Source organism: Strongylocentrotus purpuratus, unplaced genomic scaffold (genome assembly GCF_000002235.5).
Source record: "Strongylocentrotus purpuratus isolate Spur 01 unplaced genomic scaffold, Spur_5.0 spur5_scaffold_3, whole genome shotgun sequence".
In the NCBI taxonomy this organism is placed as follows: Eukaryota; Metazoa; Echinodermata; class Echinoidea; order Camarodonta; family Strongylocentrotidae; genus Strongylocentrotus; species Strongylocentrotus purpuratus.
This window is the reverse complement of record NW_022145609.1, coordinates 5,391,825-5,415,333: the sequence shown is the minus strand read 5'-3', so window position 1 is coordinate 5,415,333 and position 23,509 is coordinate 5,391,825. Positions and strand designations below refer to the sequence as shown.

The window sequence follows — 23,509 nt, the reverse complement described above, 5'->3', positions numbered from 1 at the left end:
AAGTAATATTGCCTGTTGAAACTTATTCTTAGTCTCTTCTGTCGTACTTATTGAATAGAATGTTTAATTATATAGAGTTTGTGACCTAAAACTGGCTAAATACAACTTTGCGAAGGTAAAAAAGCACATCCTTATTATTTTAATAATTTTTCGCCATCTATGTCGTGATCGGGGGTGTAGCTCAGTGGTAGAGCGCGCGCTTCGCATGCGCGAGGCCCCGGGTTCAATCCCCGGCACCTCCACAACTTCTCCAACCACTTTTGCTTATATTTATTATATTTTTGCGAAAAATAATAAATAAATTTAATAACACGAAGAAATCATTGTCAAAAAAAAATAAAGAGAGGATAAGATAAATTCATACATGTAGACCCTTCCCCACCGCACTTCAATTCCTTTCTATTCTATTCTATTCAAGAATGAGAGGGGTCCATTCATTGCCACTTATACTTGTTTGTGGACCCCTCCTTCTCTATCCCGGTCATTGGGCATTTTCTTTGTCTGAGCTTCCTGAAACCTTCGTTTACATTACTTTCCCCTCTTTTACCAGGCATGCAAACTTTAGCTCATAAGAGTCAGTTACTGGTCCTTCTTTTATATTTTGGGGAGTATGATAAAGTATTTCTACATAATACGGGACATCACCCAATAACCATATTTCTTTTTTAAAGTTTCGCCCAAAGAGCGTCACTGAAATAGAAAACAAAGAAATTGATCTACTTACAAATTCATAGTGAAACGGTACTTGGTCTATCCCATTTGGAACTGTTACCATGGTTATCAGGGGCGGATCTAGGGGCTTCGGCGGTTTAACCCCACCCCCCCCCCCCCCCCCAAGTGAGAAAAAAAGGGGGGGGGAAAGAAAAAAATAGGAGAAAAAAGAAGGAAAAAAAGTAAAACAGTGAAACGGCGCGATTTTTGGAAAATTCTTGATCTGCCACTGGGTCACCCCCCCCCCCCCCATTGGCAAAAAACTAGATCCGCCCCTAGTTATTTCTGACGTCGAGACTGGACACACCGACATGCATGATGGACGCTCCAAAATGCCCCGAGTATAAGAGGATGCCCCATGAGTCCCCTGGGGCTAAGAAATATTACAGGAGTAATAATTTTCTAAAGGCGTGGCACAATAATTACTGATAAAACTTGATAACTTCACTACGCATATATTCGGTGCCAGATCTCTGCAAATCAAATGTTTTAAATTTCGAATCATGTTTTGCTTTTACTTACGTATATTGGATCACCGAGACAATCCTTAACGGTTTCTATTAAATCAAATACCATGCTGGTGCTCGATTTTGTGTCTCAATTTTCAAGAGGAACGTTATCACAAATTGGGGTGCTTCATTAGTTTGGGGTATTATTTTCTTCAGATTTCTTTAAATTTTCAATCAAACATAGACACTGAACGTCTGGAAATTAATGAGACTGTTTTTTTTCTTCATCAAGTTGATGTACGCCTAAAGGACATGAAAGTTTTAGTGAAGAGATTGCCCCCCCCCCCCCCTCCTCCCCACCACCACCACCACCAACAATATTGAATTAAAAGGAGAGCGATTTATATATTTTATTTCATAAACAGGAGTTTAGTGTGCGTTCTACCATACAAACATTTTCAAAGTAGCTCATGCTCAACGAATGTTTATTTCGCTCAAATTATTAAAACAAATCAAATACTGTTTGTCTTCTTTCAAATTATATCGAAGAGACTTCGCTATCATTTATCTACGCATGAACATTTACGATTTTTTTTTCTTCGAATGCCTATGTAGGCCTATTCTTTTTTTTTCACTTTGGGGCACATCATTTTAACAAGATCGTGAGCGAAACTTAATATGGGCCTATTGAAGCTATTGAGAAAAACTCACAATCTAGACCCTTCAAATACGCTTGACGGTATCCCGTTTTTTTCGAGTGCAAACTTACAGATCCTAGAAAATATATTCGAGGGAGCAAACCTCCTGAGCTTTAGAAAAGTTTCGCTTTTTTTTTCTACCTAAAACATTATTTTCTTCACGCACTTCACCCTGGATCAGGCGCGTAGCCAGGGGGGCGGTGGGGGCGGTCGCCCCCCCCCCCCAAAAAAAAAAAAACGCCGGCCAAAAAAAAAAAAGAGAGAGTAAGAGAAGGAAAAAAAAAGAAAGAGGACGTAGGAAGAAAAAGGGAAAAGGAGTCGAGAACGGTACAATGAATTGTCAAAGCTTCCGCGCTTCGCGCGGGAGGGGGAAACTGAGTTCAAATAAGAAACATGAGTCGGGAAAGGTACAACGAATCGTCTTCTTTCTCTAATAATCATATGGCTCCGTTTAGTCTCATTTCACAACGCCCCCTATCGTCAGAGCATGATCAGAATCAGCAGCCTAACATGTTAGCCTATGGACGTTTTTTTAAAAAATCGTTAAAAATTCATTTTTTGTTTAAACGAAAAGCACATCCACCCCGACGTACGTTATCACTAGCTCTTTCATTGGAGCCCTCATGTCTCATTGACTTTGAAAGTTCACCCACCGTAATTTTTCAAAATAGGTTACAAAGCTCGTCATTGCCTATAATACACATGTGAAACAAGTCTAACTTTGGACTCAGTTTACCAAGCGATTTGAAGATTATAGGTCGAGCACACGAAACATAAAAAGCATGAATTATCATAGATCACTTCTGCCTATTTCATTATGTCCATTTCATCCAACCCCCCACCGTAATTTTTCCATTTAGTAAAAGCAAACATTTTGCCGAATTTAGCAAAAACATGAATATTCATGAACGGTCAGACAATACAGCCTTTTAGTACGTAACGTATAGTGAATGGGAATGGGCGATGATCCGTTCAGGAGGTAGAGGTCAGTGGTTTGTGCTGGCAATGTTCACGCGAGCGAAAATGAGACAATCGGAGCAATATGTTAATGAAACGTCAAAGCTTCGCGCGAGAGGGGGGGGGGGGGGGGGGGGGGGGGGGGGGGGGGGACAGAATTCAGACAAGGATTAAGAGTCGAGAAAGGTACAACGAATCGTCTTCTTTCTCTAATAATTAATGAATCGTCAAAGCTTCGCGCGAGAGAGGGGAGGGACTGAATTCAGACAAGGATTATGAGTCGAGAAAGGTACAACGAATCGTCTTCTTTCAAAGCTTCCGCGCTTCGCGCGGGAGGGGGAAAACTCCCCCCTCCCTGCACCCACCCATATTATATTTAAACGTCTTTGGGGAGCGCGCTACGCGCGCTCTTTTAGTGATTCGCACGCTTTGCGTGCTCACTATACCGCCCCCCCCCCTAAAATGAAATCCTGGCTACGCGCTTGCCCTGGAGTTGGGCATGTTGGGGCGCAATCCATGGAATATCGAATCTGTGAGCTCGTACAAAGTATGATCACTGAATTGAACTGGGATATCAAAAAGAGCTCCTGTCCGCGTCAGTGAGAGACATTGGGATTTTTTTTCTTCCCCGAGAAAATTTGTAACGGAGTGTGTTTGTCAGGATAGCAAAAAACAAAAAAGACAGAGATCGGTAATCGATATCATTACCCCCCCCCCTCCCCCATTTTTTCTTTGTAAGAAGTAGAAGAAATATTCATTCGGCAATAATTGTTTTTGTCTATTTTTTCTTCATATGCTTTATGCAAATGTCAAAGTAAATATATACCCATTTTCAGGGTTTCAGAACTTACGTGGACTATAATAAAGATCTTGAATTCAAAAAAAGAAAAAGAAAGTGTCCTTGCACTTTAAAAAGTGGAGGTTTGTTTTATAATGTTGTAGGCCTAATTATGTGCATGTATAATTGCCTACATCTTAGTGTAAATTTACTCTTCGTGAGGTTTTGATCTACGTTATACTGCTTTTTAGTAATCTTTTTATATTTAGACCTCTAGGCCTACTTGTAAATATTGTGATTGTTTTTTTATTGTTTCAATAAAATACATTAGAACAAAAATAGCAATGGTCAAAAAATGACTTACTTGCCTAAATTAAACAACACCATAGACCTATCATGGCTATTAGGATTATGATGGGGTAAACAATTATTTAGCCCCCTGCCCGATGCCCAGCCAGCCAGGGCGACCCGAGGCTCGGCGCGCCCATTTTTTCCCCAGGCGCGCCCATATTTACACATACGTAACCGCTGCATCCAATGCTATTTGTGTGTATGTACGGCCGCTTAGCTGTGTACTATTGTGTACTGCGAACGTAAACAACCGGCGTCTTGGCGATTTGTGTTGGCTACAGCTCATTCACAGTTATCTTAAATTCTCGAAACAGTAACTCAGGACAGACGATCTAAAAGAATCATGGGTCTACTAAAAGATGAAGAACATGTGAAAGATAATAGAAATGCTGCAGGGTAAGTTTTTAATATAAAAAACTGTTGAACATGCTGAAAAATGGAATCACTGCCCTGCACAGACTCACGTCACTCAATCACTGATCACTGCAATGTACATGCAGTGGCGCAACAACCGGCCTTCAATTCAGTGAATTCCGTTTGTGCGTGTACAGTGTAGACTATGTATGATGTAGATCTACACCAAAATAATCAATGTTTTTATCCTGCATCAAATTGGGAATGCTTAAAACAGCTATTTTCTTGTAATGTTGGTTCCGTCGGAAACAAAAACCTATGTGGTGTAAATCTAGAGTCTACATGATTTCGATTAGCAGGGCATTTGATTAGTAATCCTGGAAAGATTCACTTTTGCGATAGCTAGATCTACCCAAATTGAAGGTTATATAGTGATAGGGTTAAAGTAGATTCCTTCATTATTATATTATAACTCTGTCACTAACCCTGACGGTTACGATGTGGACGCATGTACAATAATGTGTGTGTAATTTTAGGTGGCTGTCGCAAAAGAAAAGCTTTCTGTAATCCTTTTCTGGGGAGATTCTTCCAAACTGACCAAGAAAAACCAATGCATGTATGCCCAGCATGGCGCTTCATCGTATGTACATTGAGACCCAGAACAAAAAAGCTTGCAAATTATCATCTTTACCAGAAATCAACCTCTCTATTAAAGTCTTAATATATCTCTGTCGTTCCCTACTTTTACAGGTTGATTGAGACTCCGACTAGCCTGGAGCCGTCGGCTGTGAAGACTGATCCCAAGGGACTTTCCCCTAAGAAGACTCTGCCCTCTACTTCATTCTCCAATTCACCTCGCCGCAAGAAGAAGACGGGCATCAGACAAGCAAGGAGGATTGATAATAGTAAATCAAAATCTATACAATTTTCATATTTTTATGTGGTTTTTCTGGGAATGGTGTATGAGACCCAGGTGGGAGGAGGTATAATGCATGATAAGTGTCAAATAAATCCTATGAAGATACATGGTGTAGGACTAGGAAATATGGAATGGGGGATATGTTCTAGCTCGAACAAATGAATTCAAAAATCCAAATGGAATATGGAATAAAGATTAGAGTCCTGTAATTTGATGTATAATATAGTGTCTGAAGTTGGTTACAGTAGGCTTTTCTACTTTTGTACTATAATCCATGTACTAAACTGAAAGACAAAATAATTTCTTACTTGGATTTGGATTTTGCTTGTAATTTTAGTACCATGAGTCATAGCTTCATTCAGTGTAATTCAAGGATGGTGTTAGAAACAAGATAGGGGTTCATTACTAAAGTTACATTCATGAAAGATTGATTGTAGTGAAGGTAAAGATTTTAAATTGGCCATGCTCCAAGCAATACTGAATGGGATTGTATATAACAGCAGTGGTCTGAAATTCTGTAACTTTGTTAGAGATTTGTGCAAACGTTACAGGGAAATCCACAGAGTTATAGAATTGGGATGAACTTAAGAAATTCTTTAGTTTGACAAATTGAAGTTCTAAAATTCAGAGTCTTGCGTCAAAACCTGCTTTTAACCTGAAAGGTTGTTTCTTATTTTCAGACAATTTTCTGAAGACATTGCTTGATGATGACTTCCAGGCAGGAGAGCCAGATATCAGTGATTTTATTCCTCTCATTCAAGTGCATTTGAACAACTTTTTCTGCAGGAGAAAAATATGGAGGTAAGCTCACTACTTTATGCTCACATTTGATGATTACATCTTCATGGTCTTATGGACTATTCGTCCTACACTGTCATAATCCTTTCCATGTTTTGCTTTGTTAGTTTTGTTCTGGAGGAGGGCTTAAGGTAAACCTATTCCATACCCTGAGAATAACATAACTTTAAATCTGATCCTAACCCTAAGATACTGCGTTAATGTAGGACCAAGGGTTGCTAAGACCAATATGGGGTCGCCTTTTGACCCACAAACATTTTTATCTCTGATCTGTCATTTTGAAATGTATACTTAAGGTGAGCATTTTTTGTTCAATTCCATTAAGACTTTGGATTCATGGATTGTATTCTCAAAACTACATTGTATGTTGTTTTTTATGCTAATTAGAGGTATATGAAGATATGGCTTTGAAATCCACATGGACTATAAGCTTTTAATTCAGTATGGGATAGGTTTAAATTTTACAACCCCGGATTCCATTCTGATATTGTTAACCAATTGACTACTGAATTCTCTCATTCCCACAGGTTTTAATACAGGGGGCGAGATGAGATCTGGAGGGTGTTTCACAAAGCCTTTTTTCAATGACAAATGACAAAACTCAGTGACAAATCTGCTGATAACCAATCAGAAGCAAGGATTTCAGTAGCTTATAACAAAACCTGTCATTTGTCACTTATGACAAGTTCTGTGAAACAGGGCCCAGATGAGCAAGGTGGGGGATCTATAACCGTTTGGGGTAATTTGCAATCGGCTCATAATTATCATGAATATGATGCTATTATTTTTGCCTTTGTTTTGTTTCAGATATGGAGCGAGTTCATGAACCGTTCTGGAGAGGAGCAGGATCGATTCCTACAGGAGGTGGAGGAAGGCATGATCAAGGTCGCCAAGAAGGCATCTCTGGAACAAGATAACAATGGAAACGCTTTTACCAAGCTAGAGATTCCTACTAAAGGAGAGACCCTGTGGAGGTCCAGGACAAGAGAAGTGGTAAGATTGGTAGCATTTGCAGCCGTCTTTAAAAACACTTTTTGAACGAGTTAAAATACCATATTTTGTTAATTAATCTTAAACAAATCTGGATATTCACCCCAATCTCAAAGCTAAACCCCAGGAAAAATGTGCTATACCAAATTTTAATTGCTTAATTGGTGTACTTTAAATTTAACAAAAAGAAAAGGTGCACGAGCGTAATGCCCCATTTTACAAAGAAGGTAAAGGCAATTTTAAATGTAGTCGCTATATATGTGTCATACCAAAATTAATACTCATACAGTAGGTTAAAAAAATTAAACATGAATTTTCTAATACAGAAACGGACACATTGTGAAATGATATGTCTTTCCATTGTGAAAAATGATCTCTAGCATTATTTTGCATTAGTCTTTTGGTAACATCAAGTATCCTTATTGCCAATATGATATGTTACATTAAAATCATGTCTTTAAAAAAATCATAAAATTGTACATTTTTAGTTGTCTTGTCTTTTTTATGATTATTTATCTGATTTTTGTCCTGCTTCTAAGTAAATGTAGGTCATAGTTTTATGATGTTATTGTAATTCTTGAATTTTCTCAGAGCATCCAGCACACTCTCCTAAGGACTGCTTCAACAGGATCAGTACTCGTCTCCAAACTATGCTCCGAAGAAGACATCTTCCTAAGGTAATAGACAGTCACCAAGGCCCTGACTGAACAAAGTTGCAATTGATCCGTAGTGATCCCAATTGATCGCAAAATCACAAACTTCTCCTCTTTAGTTTAAAATTCAGATTGACATCAAGTTGCAATCGATGCATGGTGATCCTTATTGAGCGCAAAATTACAAACTTCTCTCTCTCTCTCTCTTTAGTTCAGAGTTCAGATTGACATCAAGTTACAATTGATCCATAGTGATCCCAATTGATTGGAAAAATTACAAACTTCTCTCTCTTTAGTTCAGAGTTCAGATGGACATCAAGTTACAATTGATCCGTAGTGATCCCAATTGTTTGCAAAATTACAAACTTCTCCCTCTTTAGTTCAGAGTTCAGATTGAAATAAAGTTGCAATCGAATCGGAGTGATCCCAATTGATCGCAAAATTACAAACTTCTGTCTCTTAATAGTTCAGAGTTCAGATTGACATCAAGTTACAATTGATCCATAGTGATCCCAATTGATCAGAAAATTACAAATTTCTCTCTCTTTAGTTCAGAGTTCAGATCGGAGTGATCCCAATTGATCGCAAAATTACAAACTTCTCCCTCTTTAGTTTAGAGTTCAAATTGACATCAAGCAATCAATTTGAATCAATAGCTTCTGTTTACAAGACAGGGCCCATCTTGGAATGATATTTACACTTGACCAACTAAAGCCAAAACAGTAGTCCACCAAAGTGAAAGAGTATAGTTATGAAAACTTAATAATTAGGTAGTGTGACAAAATACTGTGTTTGCCACAGGTCGTGGTTTTTCATATTAAGCAAACTGTGATAATTTTTTTGGTATATTTTCTTTATTCTTTTTTAACATAAAATTTTAGTATAACCACGTTTGACAGGGTAGAATGATAGTGTGATATTAACCTACATGTAGAGTAGTACATTCTTGCCAGTTCTAAATGTATATGTAGCTCTACGAAGAGAAACAATATTAATCTGTTGAAATCTAGCCTGGAAATGAATTGGTCTAGGTATTTTGAAATGCTGAAACGGATGGTTCAACACCGAGATTCTTGGAGAGACACTTGATGTAGAATTCTGATTGGGTCACTGAACCTGTCATAAACTGACAGATCACTATTGATGATTTTGAAAATGTATGTTATACAAAGATCAATAGAAAAATTATGATTAATTTTTGTTGTATTTCTTTCTCCATAGGGAGCTCTTGAGCTGCATGAAGGGGAGCTAATGATGTGGTTCACGGATGATCCTGGATCCGTCTTTATCTCAACGTTACATAGCAGCTTTGATCGGCTCCTGCTCCATGCTGTGTGTCAGTACCTAGGCCTCAGCTCAGAGAGTAAGACTCCCTTCGCATTCACAATAAGTCCTGAAAAAAAAGATGTTGTATTGCCCTTTAGGTGCCAAAACATGGGTTGGTGGGTCGGAAATCTTCTTTTTCTTTTTGTTACCCTCTCTTTGGGCTGGTATTTCTCTGTTTTGAATGCTTTAGTTCTTTCTTTTTTTTCTAAAACGGGAGAAGAAAAAAAACTTTAAAAAAAAAGGCTGACCGTAGATATCAACATTTTCGGGCCTGTCGCAAAGGGCAATATCATAACGCACGGCCCAGAGTGCAATAGCGGTGAATGCAGTACGCGCGAGGTTTCTTTAGATTGGTGCCGCTCTGTGCAACGAGCCGCTTGTGGCGAGTTGACAGTGAGCACCATCTGAAGAAACCGAACGTACACTGCATTTGCGTTTCGCACCACAGGGTCAAGTGCGTTATTTGTTTTATAAAATAGCGACACAAATGCAAAACAAACAAAAGTTTAGATCTTAAGTATTAAGTTAGGGTCTACGAGAGTTAGATCTAGAGTTATGTTGGTTCTAGAGTAAGACCTTGCAGGCTTACCACAAAGTTCATGGGATTCATTGCCTCAATGAGTAAAAATAAAATCCATAGGTGGTCTAGAGACGAGTCTACATCAGACAGCTGAAATTCCTGGCTTCATTTAAAAACAGGCCGAAATCCAAGGCAAAAGTAAAATAAAAATTTGCTTTCTAATAATACCCCGCTCTAGCTAGCTAGCGATAGCTAGAGCTCAGCTACGCGTACACTGCGCTGGGGATCATGGTGGAGTGTACAATATTAGCTACGCGTAGCCTATACAATTAATGCACTCGAGGCCGAGGGAGCGTACTACACGTACGTGCGCATATCGGATATCCATGGTAACGTGTATTATAACTTTTTTTGCTCTTTTTTCTGCAAAAATCGTGCTTGCATCAAAAATTTGTACATGTCATGTGACGCGTATTGACCAATCACGATACTTAAAATACTAGAGCCATTTTATAAAACATCTTTTTTTAGGCCTAATGGGTATTCTCATGAAATTAGTCATGACTCAGCACAGTAGCGACTCATTGCATGCAATGCTTTGGTGAATTCTTTCCACCTCTATAGACTTTACATGCTAATCTGTGCATTCACAGCTAATGAGCTGTAGCTTATTGTTGGAGATAGCTCAGTAATGCAATACTGCACTATTTAGGCAGCTGTCTTTTTTTTTTTTTTTGAAAAAAAAGTATCAGTGGTAAACATGTGTACATTTTATATTATAAATAAATAAGGGGGGGGGGGGGTGTGGGGGTGTCCACCTAGGAACGTTACTGGGCACTTGCCCCTGGATATCTATAGTTTTCTCTTTTTGTATGATTTTCTCTTGTACATGAAAGCTTGTTCTGTTCATCAGTGAAAAGCAAGAAATCTAAAGCAGAGATACAGAGGATGTATAAAAGAACAAGAGTCACGATCTGTACTTCAGTCTATGATTAATACTACCTTTTTCTTCCCTTGTAGGTTTTGATTGCGGTGGAAAACGTCAGACTCGTGTTGAGAACAACAATGAATCGTTCAATCCGCCGGCCATTCTCCTCTCTACCTTCTTAGACTCACTGAGATAATTAACAGCATCATAAGCTGGGACCTGTTTCACAAAAATTGTCATCAGTGACAAATGACAATCTTTGTTATATGCTATTGAAATCCTTGCTTCTGATTGGTTATCAGCAGGTTTGTCACTGATTTTTGTCATTTGTCATTGAAAAAAGGCTTTGTGAAACGGGTCCCAGAGCTACCAGGGGAAGAAGTCAACCTTGTTTCCGCTTTCCTCAACATTCACTCGCTCAGCAAACTCACACAGAACTCAAAATCGGTGAACTATTATAATCAAATCTAATGGAATTAGTACCGGGTATACCATTTTGCTTAGTGAAACATGGTATGAAAAGATGCGTCAAGAATGCAAAAGGCTTGGTGATATCAATCAAGAAAAGTTGTGATTAGACAAATCTTAATGCTAATTTGGGGATTATACAGCCTAATCACGGTCGTAAAGGTATTTTGCCAGTTCTAAAACCTGGTGATACAGCACTACCTTTACGTGTTGAAATTGTGAATTTTTTGTCAATTGTCCATTTCGCGTTCTGGACTCTTCTTTTAATTGCCACTATGTGTTGCTAATAAAACTACATGCATGTACCTTAAAGGGGCTATTTGACTTTTAGAGCTGTAATACACATTAGTTGTAACACATTTAATACATAACATTTTTCTTTACAGCACATCACATGGGTTTGTGATACGTAAATAAAATTTGTGTCCTGAAAACTGTGGCAGGTATTTTGCAATAGCTCCCTATAAGTTAGGTAGTACCTCAATACAGTTGGGACCTTAAAAGTCCAAGAAAGATTCCCCTGTGTGAAATATACTGCCCTATTTTGCCATTCGGTTTATCCAAAGACTTGATAATAATGCACAAAGCCATATAGTTAACTTTATTACCACAACCGTGTAAAGCGAAATCTAGGTGTAGCTAAGTCATGCTAGGCAAATGTTCTCTTCACATCACCTGCAAACCTGTCTTTACTGTTCTAAGTAGGAATTTACGAATAACAATCTTTGCTAAGAAGATTGGAAATATATAAAAGAAGCACCTTGCAGCATGTTATTCTTTCAAAGCATGACTTTATAGCTGTTTTATTGTGCTTTAAAGATAGCTAGGTTTTGATAGTGTTTGATTACAAGGTTTGGAATCGACATAGTGACGTGATAGTGCTTTGTAAAGATTACTAGTACTGTGTACTATTATGTTCAGGCGAGTACAAATGAAACAATAAGCAAGTTTGATAGAAGAGGAAATTGGTTGTAATGTAATTGATGACGTTTCATGGTTGTGATTTTTAAAAGTATTTCTTGTATCCGTGACTGTTAACGATAAAGGGATAAACTAGTTTATGAAGTATGTGTCAACCCTGATGCTTACGTACCCTATCAATTTGACATTTTGTAAATATTTGTAGCTATCTATCCTACAAATGTTAATCAGACCTGCTTGCAAATTGCGTCATATTTTCATTTATAGATTGCTGATAATCTAATTTACTGTGCTTGGGTGAAGGAACCTGATTTCAATCATGTTGACATGACTTGGATTTGATATTAACTCATCAGTAGCACAGGACAATGACATAGTGATTTGCTGTTATTTTAAAATAGTTCAACTATTTTATTCAAATTTTTATTGTACTTTAACCTATTTATTCTGTGACATGGGAAAGTTTTACTCTAAATTATTTGCAATGTTGTTATCAGTATGGATATATCATTTTGGGAGACATTTTTTGATTATGTTTCATTTATATATTCTTATTCTTGAATTCAGTAAGTTACCCAGTAGATAAAAAGCAATTTGATCTAAATAAAAGTCATATTAAGTCATGCAGTGTGAGTGGATGTCTAGCAAGAAAGAAGTACAAAATGTCTAGGCCTTCATGGTTGTGCGTAGATTTGTTCAATATTGTCAATTTTGTAATGTGTGTGTATATGATATTGTGATGGTAATATGCTCCTCTGTAAATGGTGAATGTCATAGCATATACAAGATTTGACTTCAAGTTCAAGCACAATTGCAGTTCATATACAGTGATAGAAATGACCATGTATTGGAGAGCAAAATATTACCTATTTATTGTAATTATCATGAGAGTGGTTTATATCTCGACAGGTTTTTTGCCAGTGCTATAATCCACCCAAACCATTTCATAACAAAATATTTCTAGGTATTTGTTCTTCAACAATTTTGTAGCACAAAGAAATAAGTTTTTGTAAAAACTTTCTCTGATGCGATATTGTGAATTATGATGTAGTGTCTGCTATAATTGCCTCTGTCAATGAATCATTATTTCCCATGGAAACTTGACAGTTTTTTTTCATTTAAAACACATTTTATTTTATATTTTCATGATTTTAAATCTACCTCTGGGGTACATTTAATTCTAAATGTGAATAGAGGTTTTTATAGGACTTTCTTGGTAAAAATTGATATGATTTGCCTTTGTTTTGATATATACAATGGATCAAGATGAACTCCAAATTTTTCATCATTTCTGTAATAATGTATCATATACATTTTTAGAACAAAAATTTTCTGCATGAATGATATATTTTTACCATATTTTAAGGATTATGATAATTATTCTATTTTTATACTCTCTTTTCTTTTACCGGTACACAATTTTAGCTTTCTTACTGTACATAGTGCAGCTTTTGTTGAAAGGAAATATTAATAAGAAAGATTCATATTCATAAGCCTATGATGTCACTGAGGATAGCTGAATTGTTTTCTCCATATATTGTTGACTGTCAACTTACTGCAGATGATGGAACTGGGAAATACATGCACATGTTAAATGCAGGTAGCCTATGTGTGGAATAAACTACTTGGTGCTTAAGAACATATAGTGGACATGTACCTAAGAAATCCAGATTACATCTTGATATGTTATAATATTGCCCATTATAATCATATAAGCTACGTGAATTACCGGTATAAACCACAAGGGGGTAAACATTCATGAATCACTTTGGCAGTAATTGTTCTAAAAATGCACAACATTGGATGTCTCCAAGTGTAAAAGAACTGTCAATATTTGAAGGTTTTTTGTACGAGTGCTATCTCTGAAGCGGGTTATTATCTAGTGCTCAAGTAGGTTTACATCAATTTTTTCCTCCTTTAATCTTGGTAATAAGCACAGGAACTAGCCCAATTGGGGGAGATACTGATACATTTATGCAACAATGTACAAATTTAAAAATAATGAGTAAGGGCTTCTTATAGTCCTTTCCATTCCTTTGTTGATATATCTTTATTGTCCAGCAATTGCATTAAATATTATAATTAATACACTGAATATTGCAGAATGTTAAAATTTTGAGAGACATTTCTTATGTAGGCATATGTACTCAGATAGTTGAGACTGCCACTTCAATGCATCACATAAGTATCATGTATTGTCATCTTTGTGAAAGCTAATTTTGAGGAATATTATATTAGCCTAAATATATTATAGCTCAATGTTAAATATGATTGGTTTACTCTTTGTATCCTCTTTGAGTTTATCTGAGTGTTGTGAACTGTATGTGAGAGTTGGTGACCTTATCAAGTTTGCTTTTGCCTATTGTGTACTGTTCTATCTCTCTTCCCACCCCCCTCTCTCTCTCTCTCTCTCTCTCACACACACACACACACACACACACACACACACACACACGTACCCCTTTTAACATTTCAAGTATATTATCTGGAGCCAGAAGTGCATCAACTCATACACTTAAACAAAAAGAGTTAATTATAGTACTCTTCTGGCTCAAAGATGATATTGCCTCCTTTCTCTTTACACCTGTCAATCTCTTCCTATGTAAATTCATCACCCTCTAGCTTCTAAATCTCTCGACCTACCATCTGTTTGTTTAATGTACACAGCTTTTCATGATTGATGTAGGCATATATGTTTAGGTATATCGTAAATAAAAACTTGGTTGCGCGATATATATCGGTTTGTATTCCTAATTTTAGTCCTTGTCACTGTTTAAAAAGCCTCTGATCATATTGCAGAATGCAGATTCAAAAGGTTTTTCAATTTTTCTAATATTTACCCCCCGCCCCGGCCCACCCCCCCCCCCCCCCCTTTGTTTTCCATACCCCTAATATTACACAAAATATAGAAAGAGTTTGATATTTTATAGCAATCGGCTAGTAGGAATTTAGTCAGGTATACATTTTCAAATAACTTTGTAAAGATATCTTTATCTTTATCACCCATATAAGGCCAGCGCCATCAAGGACCAAATTATCAGGTGGACCAAATTATCAGGTGGACCAAATTATTCGTCACACTGTACTACTGTCTACTGTGTTATATATTGCATATGGGGGTCAGCCCGGAAGTCATGTGCAAGCAAGAGGTCATGTCATATGTTTCTTTTGGAATGAGTATTTGTGTCTGTCAAGCCCTGAAAAGGAACATGATTTACTGATATTTGGGCGTTCTGGAGACTGGACGAAATTTTGTGTTACTCTATCGTATATAAGATATAACAGCCATGGGTTACAGCTACAGATTGTACTCAATTTTAGGGATACTGAGCGCCGTAGCCACTGGAATAGGTAAGAACTCTGCCAGATTTTCTGTCGCATATAATCAAGCGCTGTTACGCTGGTAGTTCGTGCCCGGCCCATCGGCAGTCTGTGCAGTGTAGTCGCAGGCTGTGCATTGCACAGTGTTCGCAGTGCAGTGCATTGCAAAGCCATTCTCATAATAATCATGTCATACATAAACATAGACAAGGATTTCTACTAATAATAGACAGTTGCTTGGCCTTTTTGGCAACTGCAGTTATATTGGTTACTTATCTGGTTATAGACTCTGTGTTTATTAATTGAGAATATTTATGCCATTTGTTAAACCTTTTTTGGTCCGAGAATAAATAGATCTAGTCTAGATCTAACGTTAAGGATCGTCCGCATAAACAATGAAGGATAGATCTATCGATTCATTGTAAACGGGGAAAAATTGCGTACTAAAAATTGATGATAGTCTGTGAAATTCAGGCGATCTTTACCGATCCACGCATTGCCATTGGCGATGCGAAAAACGGATTCCGTGATGATGCTCCACCATGGTGCATTTCTCACTTACGCAGCATGCAGCACAGACTCTTTCACGTTATTAAGGATAAATCCTCGGGAAGACGGACAAGCCATAAAAATAGACGGTGAACTGGGGGTATTTTATTACGCGGAATCTGTTTTTCGCATGGCCAGCGCACGGTTAGCGAACCCGACACCCGCAGAGGCAGAGCGCTGATGAAAAAAAAAGTCTGCCAAACTGTGGACAATCCTTATTTTTTAGGATGCAAATTGCCCGCATTTACGAGCATATCCTCGTTTATACAGACGATCCTCATTTTCAGACCAGCGTCCCTCCTGCTGACAGTGACACATCAAATCACATTGTCTCTTGAGATTGTCTTCTTTCTTAATCTTTATTTGATTTTTTGTTGTAATATTGAATCAACACAAACGATGATCATGGTGACATGATGACTGAAGTATTCTTTCTTTCACTCCTGCATAGGTCTACTATTTATTGATTATTTTTAGTGTGTTTGTAAATCAATGAATTCTTTAAAATGGAAGGTCTTCAAAAATGGATGTCGTGGAGTTGCCAGTTTGCATTAGATCAATTACGATTAGTCTAGGACTAGGTCTACAAACTTTAGAAAATTCATTATGGGTCAACCTTAGCTTTAAGTAGAGGTCAAACTTTTTTCTTTTCTTTTATTCAATCATAAACATGCACTAGATCTAAACTGTTTCTCTAATTTTGTGCTTCTATTAAAACCAATTAAATATCAAGGTGGACTTTTCTTTACCTTTACCACAAATACATGTACTGGAAGAATGCTGAGGCAGCAGTCGAGCTTCCAGGTCTATCTTCTTGTACTCTAGCTTAATACTTCTCATAATAAACAAACCAGGAAGGCAGAGGGGCGAGAGGTAGCATCTTGACTGCATACATCTCATGTCCCTTTGATTCATGTTTAGACAGGAGCAGAATCTTTTGATGTAAAACACGTCTGTTCAAGATTTAACTCAGACTTATAATCATTCAGATTTAATCTGAATTCATAAAGAGCAGTCAATGGTCAGTTTTGAAATGTTTGGGCTTTAATTATCTTCAATGTGTGCCTGCAGTTTCCCCTCTCTTCATTTGCAAAGACTGGCTTCATAAATTGTGCTCAGGTTATTAACTATCGTGTAATTTTACATCGTAACAGAGCAAACATTTCTGAGAAAATGATAATAATTCATCAGGGTTGAAAAGTACATCATAGCCTTCAATTATTTTGTACCTTGCAAACATTTCCTGACACAACTAAAAACTAGATCTTTTTTCCTTGGCTGAAATTTCAAATATGTTCGGCTTGTGACGGATACATGTATGTGAGCATTATGAATATTGTTGAAGTGGTTTGACTTCAATGACGTGGTACTTTAGAAATTCTTTTGATAACGTTTATTCTTAAAGTGACAATCTATTTTTCATGTTTAATTAACTTTGCAGTCCTGTGGTATCTGCTGACAGATCAACTATACAGACTAGATTTTGGATGGTAAGTACATACATGCAAACCCTGTCTTGCAGATACTGTATGTTGATGTACATGTAACATAAGATAATATTGAGTTCTGAAGATAGACAAAGTTACAGAACCCAAATAAACTTGACTGGATAGTCGAGAAATCAGCCAAACAAATTTGATGGCAAATGTACATGTACATGTACATGTATGATGCATTACTGATTAGTGATGAGCAACAACAAAAAAGGTGAGGAAAATGAGATAGTTCCGTCTGCAGTTCATTGTTCAACGCTAGGAGCCTAGGACATGGGCCCCATGAATGGTTTTCAGTGAATATGACTTCCACCAATTTTTTGTTTTTTTTCCATTTTGTTTGTCCAAACAAGCCATGTACATGTACACTGTCTGTACATGTACATGTCTGACATTTTGCTGTAACCTGTAAGTAAATTTTTCTTGAGAATGCAGGTTTACCAAACCTCAAGATTACCTTTGAATCATCTAAAAATATTTTACTCACATGTACATTTGAGATTCCCTGCTTGTGTACTTGGTATCATCTTTAAACGCTACTTCTGTATTTTTATTTAGCAAGTTTAAATACTGAATACACTGTGAATAAAGGTAAAAAAACAGCTTACGACTAGATCAGTCAAATCAATCCATCCACAGTGTGCACTAAGAAATTGTATTCATGTCAACTTTTGTTCAGGCCTTGATATGAAATCATTTCTCCCCTGATAAATCTGTTATCCTCTACCATTCACACAACAAAGAAATTGTGTGTGTGTGTGTGTGTGTGTGTGTGTGTCTTCGAGAGAATGTTAAAGTTTGCTGCTTTTCTTGCTTGTGAGCATGGGTCATAACAAATTATTATTACCAGCATTTTTTGCATTCAGTTTTTTTTCATTTGAGTAAAAGTTTATTAATAGCCAGTCATTTCTATATGTTATCAATGTTATCAACAATTATAATTAATTAAGTAATACAGCCTTTTATGACCTTTTTTGTTGTTTATCTTACCAGGTTCCTGCTAGCCATACCGCCCTACATGTGGGCTGACATTGGTGTGGGTTTATCAATCTCACTCTCTGTCGTAGGAGCAGCATGGTGAGATATATATATGTTTTATTTACCAATTCTGTTACTGATGAGATACAAATAAATTTTATCTTGAGAAGTTGAGAGACTGTATGTGATAACAGTGATATCATATGCCACGTACAGTACCATAAATAATACTGCTGTACACTGATTGTCACATCAAATGTTACCCCTAATGGTAATTGGGTGAAGTTTATTTCATCACATGATGTGCAATCTACCAATCAATTGCGCAGATTCTTTTTACGATGGATATAATGCCATATGCCAGTGGCTAAATATGAACAAGCAATATTGTATGAGGCATATATTTTGATTTAAGATTGATTACCGGTGTGTTGGCTATGTCAGTAGAGCGTCCCCCTCACAACCAGGAGGTCGTGGGTTCGAACCCCGGCCGCGTCATACCAAAGGACATTAAAAGACGGGAGTTGCTGCTACCTTGTTTGGCGTTCAACAATAAAGGGATAGAGCAACGTCGATCTGGTGCTGCTCAGTGGCTGTCGGGCTCATGATCAATTGGGCAAAAAGAATTTCCATTTTCGGTTTAACTTAATAAAATTTGGAGTGGACTTTAAAAGATTATTATTATTATTATTATTAATAAAGTTGGAATGAAAGTTTTACACTCTTTTTCCTTATGCAGGGGTATTTTTACAACAGGAACAAGTATAGTCGGAGGAGGTGTAAAAGCTCCACGTATCAGAACAAAAAATCTTATCAGGTAAGTCAGAAAATTGAACCTTGAAACAACAAAAGAATTTACTCATGTATCACTCACTATCTAGTGTTGTATTTCATGCAATCACTAAATTATTTAATTTTCTTGTTCTTAGCGTAGCACATGTTTGTTTATAAATTGATACATATGCAAGTTGAGATAGGGTGCTACCGTTGACATGTACGGGCTGCCCAGGGCAACCATGTTAGTGGCTTTATTAGACTTGTGAGAGGACCATGCAATTATACATAATGAACAAAACTCATCAATGTGAGGGATAGTCGATTGATGAATTTGAATAACTTGGAATGAGATTTGTGTCAATTTAAAAAGAAATTGATATACATGTATACACATGTACAGTAGCTACACTCATGCTTATTTGAAATGTGATGCTCATAGCAAGGGAAGGACGTTACCTATAACTCAACTTGAAACAGGAAGTGATAGGTATGCGACACAGGAAGGACTAGGTATAGCAATTGCTCATTCAATGACAACATTGATTAATATCAATCCACCAAGTGTTTGGATTGAAATTTGTTAATAGTATATTGAAATTTATAATATTAATAAAGGCATAGGGTGGTATTCTCTTAAGTTAAGCCGGGACTAAGTCCAGACTAAACAAGAATTTTAGTTCACACTTCTATGGAATGCTAGGTTTCATCTTCCTCCTTCAATATTCATGACAAAGATAATCTACCAAAGACTTTTTGGAAATTCAGTTCATACTCATTATCTTTTTCTTCCCATTTCATTGCAAAATCAGTTTTTTGGAGACTTTTCATTGAAGGATTAAAATAATCTGTACAGGATAAATGAGTTGATGCGCGCTAACTTAGTACGCGCCACCAGAATACCACCCATGATCTTTATGTACTCTATCAATAAATTGGAATTTTTAGTAACCAGTTTCTAACATGTATAGTTGGTTGGCTCGGATGCCATGTGAACCAAGTGGAATGGGTATACAAATAATGGAGAAATTGTATTACTAAATAGTCCTAAAAAATGAACATGAGACATGAAAATATGATTCATACTGAGTATTTCTTGTTTAGGAGACAATATACACATACAAATGTCAGCAAAAGAAATGTAAATTTTTAAGCAGAAAGATCGCACTTGCTTAGTTTAATTCAAGTCGTTACTTACATGTACAGTGTTGGCATGAAAGAAAGTGTGTTTTGATGCATTTGCTTTGTTTTGCAAAAAAGAGGGGTAAATTCATTGCAGGTTTTTTATGTGAAACTGCGTTGAAGTTATTGGGAATGGTACATGTACTGTACACTGTAGATCAAGACTTAATTTTGTATTGTTAGGTTTTGAAATCATATAAAGGATAAATTGATTCAATCTTCATCAAAGAACTTGAGTAGCCGTGAATCGTCGTGCCAAGGCCTGTGTGGACCACTGGACGTGACTTGTGTAGTGACTCGATAAGAAGAGAAGAGAACATCTTCATCAAAATTAACATACAGTAAAAAGCCTTGCATGTAAATGTTGATTTATGGGACCAACTACGACAACTAACTGTAGTTATATATGGAATATGATGACAGTCTATTTAACTATTTAAAGAGCATCCCTATTCATGTGACACTGTACTATGACTGTACAATTAAAAAAACAAATGAGAAATCCCATGAATTATTTGTCACATTTACCAGAACTCAACCTTCACTTAAAATTTAAGAATACAGTGTTGACTTTATTTTTCTGTGTCATCATTCAATGTAGCATTATTTTCTGTGAAGCTGTGGCCATCTACGGAATCATCATGGCCATCGTCCTCTCGGGTCTAGTCAAGGATTTTGGAACCAATCCACTTAAAGAAGAGACGGTGGCTGCTAATTATCTAGCAGGTAAGAATGCGCAGTTGGTCTACTGGCTTATATGTCAAATCTGTGGATGAACATATTTCACTCGGTTTGGACCAAGAATAAACAAGTTCCTGGCGAGAACCTCGCTACATTTTAATTAATATAGATAAATGTATAGCGCAGCTACTAATATACTCGACTGCCCTGTGATGAAAACAAAAATAAATGCTACTTCACAGACACGCAATAAAAAAACCTTTTCAAAAGCTCCTGAAAACAAGTGCATTTTCAATGAAACTTTGAAGACAGCAACTGATGATTGAAGCTTTTCTTATTTCTAAGCGTAGGGTTATTCCAAAGCTTTGGAGCCTCGCTGCTGAAAGTGTAAGAGTAACTTTAATTTGTTTTTGTGTGAAGTAGCTTTAGAAGCAGCTTGTCCTGTGTACTTTGTAAGTTATGTACATTTGGATGTGATTTAAAAGATAATAATTCAGACAAATAATTTGGGGCTTATCTGTATCACTATTTACATTTAATTACATGTTTATATTCAAGGAGCTCATACTATGAACTATCATTCCTTGGTGATAGGGGAAGAACAATATGTGTCCAAGTGCCCAGAATCAAGTCACTTGTTGAGGATAGAATGAGGAACTGTATATTTTGTCCGCTTTCTTTGTCCACCATGTTCATAGTGTATATATGGGACATATTGGTGACTATGATATCTTCTTTTAAAACTCTTCTTCAGGTTATGCCATCTTTGGTGCTGGTTTGACTGTAGGCTTTACCAATCTAGCCTGTGGTATCTGTGTGGGCATTGTGGGTAGCGGAGCGGCCCTAGCTGATGCCCAGAATGCTAGTCTCTTTGTGAAGGTCCTCATCGTTGAGATCTTTGGAAGCGCTATTGGTCTGTTTGGCGTCATCGTCGGTATTTTACAGGTAAGTTGCTTCAATTCTTATTCCTGCATGAGAGTTGCATCTGATTTTAATACTAGGTGCTGCAACCCTAAGAAATATATATCATGTTACCTGAAGTAGGTTTGGTATTTAAGGCAACATGAGTGTACCTATCTGGTAATACAAATTACCAAAGATCATGCTCACAAATTTCAGTGCATTTAAAGGCAAGTGAAATTTGTGTGGGCATAGGTGATGTCATGGCAAAATTGGGCTTACAAGTAATTACAAAATTATCCATTAAGGAATACTAAGGAGCGCCAGCTTCAGGATTTTATCAGGCACAGGCACTGCCTCCTCTCTGTTTCAAGCGTTTTCAGAATTCATATTGTGCAAAAAGTGTGGGGCTAGAGTCAATACAAATGTTTATAATTTACATGCAGTTTGTCGTCAGTTCTAAGCTGAACATTTATCTCTCTATTTCTCTCTCTCTCTCTCTCTTACAATACAGGCCAGCAAATATTCTTTCAAGACTGACAGTACAGCATAAAGCTGAGTGTTAGGATAGAGATGGTTTATTGACTCATCAAAAGGGCAAACATAGTATGCATCAGTTCAGCCATACCAACAATTTTATTTCAATCTGAAAAGGTGCAAGCACTGGATCATCCCTATTTCATCAACATTAAAGTGTTGCAACAAATATACTGTAGATTTATTATCAGCATACATTAAAAGCAGGTACAGTCATATCTGTTAACTAAATTGCCACCAAAAGGGAAACAAATAGAAAAATAGCCACTGAGGGCTTTCTAGACAGGTTCTACGTTTTTTTATACCAGAGGGAGACATTGTACATGTAGGTGACCACAGAGCTGCCAACCATTCCATTCTTGCCGGAATTACTACGTTTTTTCCTCCAAATTACGGTATTACATTTTTTCTTCATAAAATACGTCTTTTAATAATTTAATTTTTTTTTTTTTTTTTTTTTTTTTTTTTTTTTTTTTTTTTTACATACCGCACGTCAAACAACAGCCCTAAAATGGTGATTTGATCACAAATTCAATAGAAAACTAATTTTAAAATTTTAAAAAGAGAAAAATATTTCAAAAAATGAAATGCCGATAATACCAAAATAACCACCAAATAAATTACCTGCTTGTATTGAAAAAACCGCATGATGAATGAACATTTCTGCATTGGAAGTGTGTCGCGTGTGGTTGTAAGTTTCATTTTTATGAATTCCTTTTTTTGGCTTGAAATTCCTTTTTTTTTGTCTTTCATGATTCCTTTTTTGGGTCGCACAAGGTTGGCAGCTCTGTGACCACTATAGGCAGGTTTGACTGTACAAGTATATTTTAAATGTTGGAACCCCATGTCAAAGTATGTCCTACAGTGAGTGAACAAGTCATACTAATTGATATATATGCTCTCATCAAAATGTTTTATGACAAAATAATCTTTGACTTTCTACCATCACGTTCCTGTGAATATCGTGACGAAACAAACATGCTCAATTTTTTCTTCATTTCTTTCCCGTAGGAAAAAACCCTCAAAGGTTTGAAGAACTTGAAATGTGTTATGAATAAAGACTCATAGTTATGCCTGTTTGTAAAACAACTGATGCAACTATTGTCATGTCAGGAAACCCCAATGTAGATGTATATGTATATGCATAATGTTGACTAAGCAGTAATTGAGACAAAGCATTTGCTAATTTTCTATTGTATTGTGACCAAAACTAGCAGAATCACTTCTAAGTAAACATTTCTTGTTTTTTGAAGGCCAAGTTAAGGACAACCTG

General features: G+C 36.8%; 2 protein-coding genes and 1 non-coding gene across 3 annotated transcripts; all 3 read left to right on the top strand.

The window, feature by feature from the left end:
* The first annotated feature begins 170 nt into the window (after positions 1-170).
* Positions 171-242, top strand: TRNAA-CGC. The gene has a single exon. It is a non-coding gene; the product is annotated as a tRNA-Ala (tRNA).
* A 3,932-nt stretch (positions 243-4,174) lies between these two features.
* On the top strand, positions 4,175-11,676 carry LOC757097. Its single transcript, XM_001197403.4, has 7 exons — positions 4,175-4,340; positions 5,049-5,203; positions 5,898-6,018; positions 6,823-7,008; positions 7,597-7,682; positions 8,880-9,021; positions 10,525-11,676. The coding sequence occupies exons 3-6, from the start codon at positions 6,013-6,015 to the stop codon at positions 8,908-8,910; spliced, it is 309 nt and encodes a 102-aa protein (XP_001197403.3). The 5' UTR covers positions 4,175-4,340; positions 5,049-5,203; positions 5,898-6,012; the 3' UTR covers positions 8,911-9,021; positions 10,525-11,676.
* A 3,274-nt stretch (positions 11,677-14,950) lies between these two features.
* LOC585744 (V-type proton ATPase 21 kDa proteolipid subunit) lies at positions 14,951-22,473 on the top strand. Its single transcript, XM_785558.5, has 7 exons — positions 14,951-15,172; positions 17,133-17,181; positions 18,178-18,261; positions 18,902-18,979; positions 20,720-20,844; positions 21,554-21,744; positions 22,214-22,473. Exons 1-7 carry the CDS (start codon positions 15,109-15,111, stop codon positions 22,250-22,252), a joined length of 630 nt encoding a protein of 209 aa, XP_790651.1. The 5' UTR covers positions 14,951-15,108; the 3' UTR covers positions 22,253-22,473.
* The last annotated feature ends 1,036 nt before the right edge of the window (positions 22,474-23,509 follow it).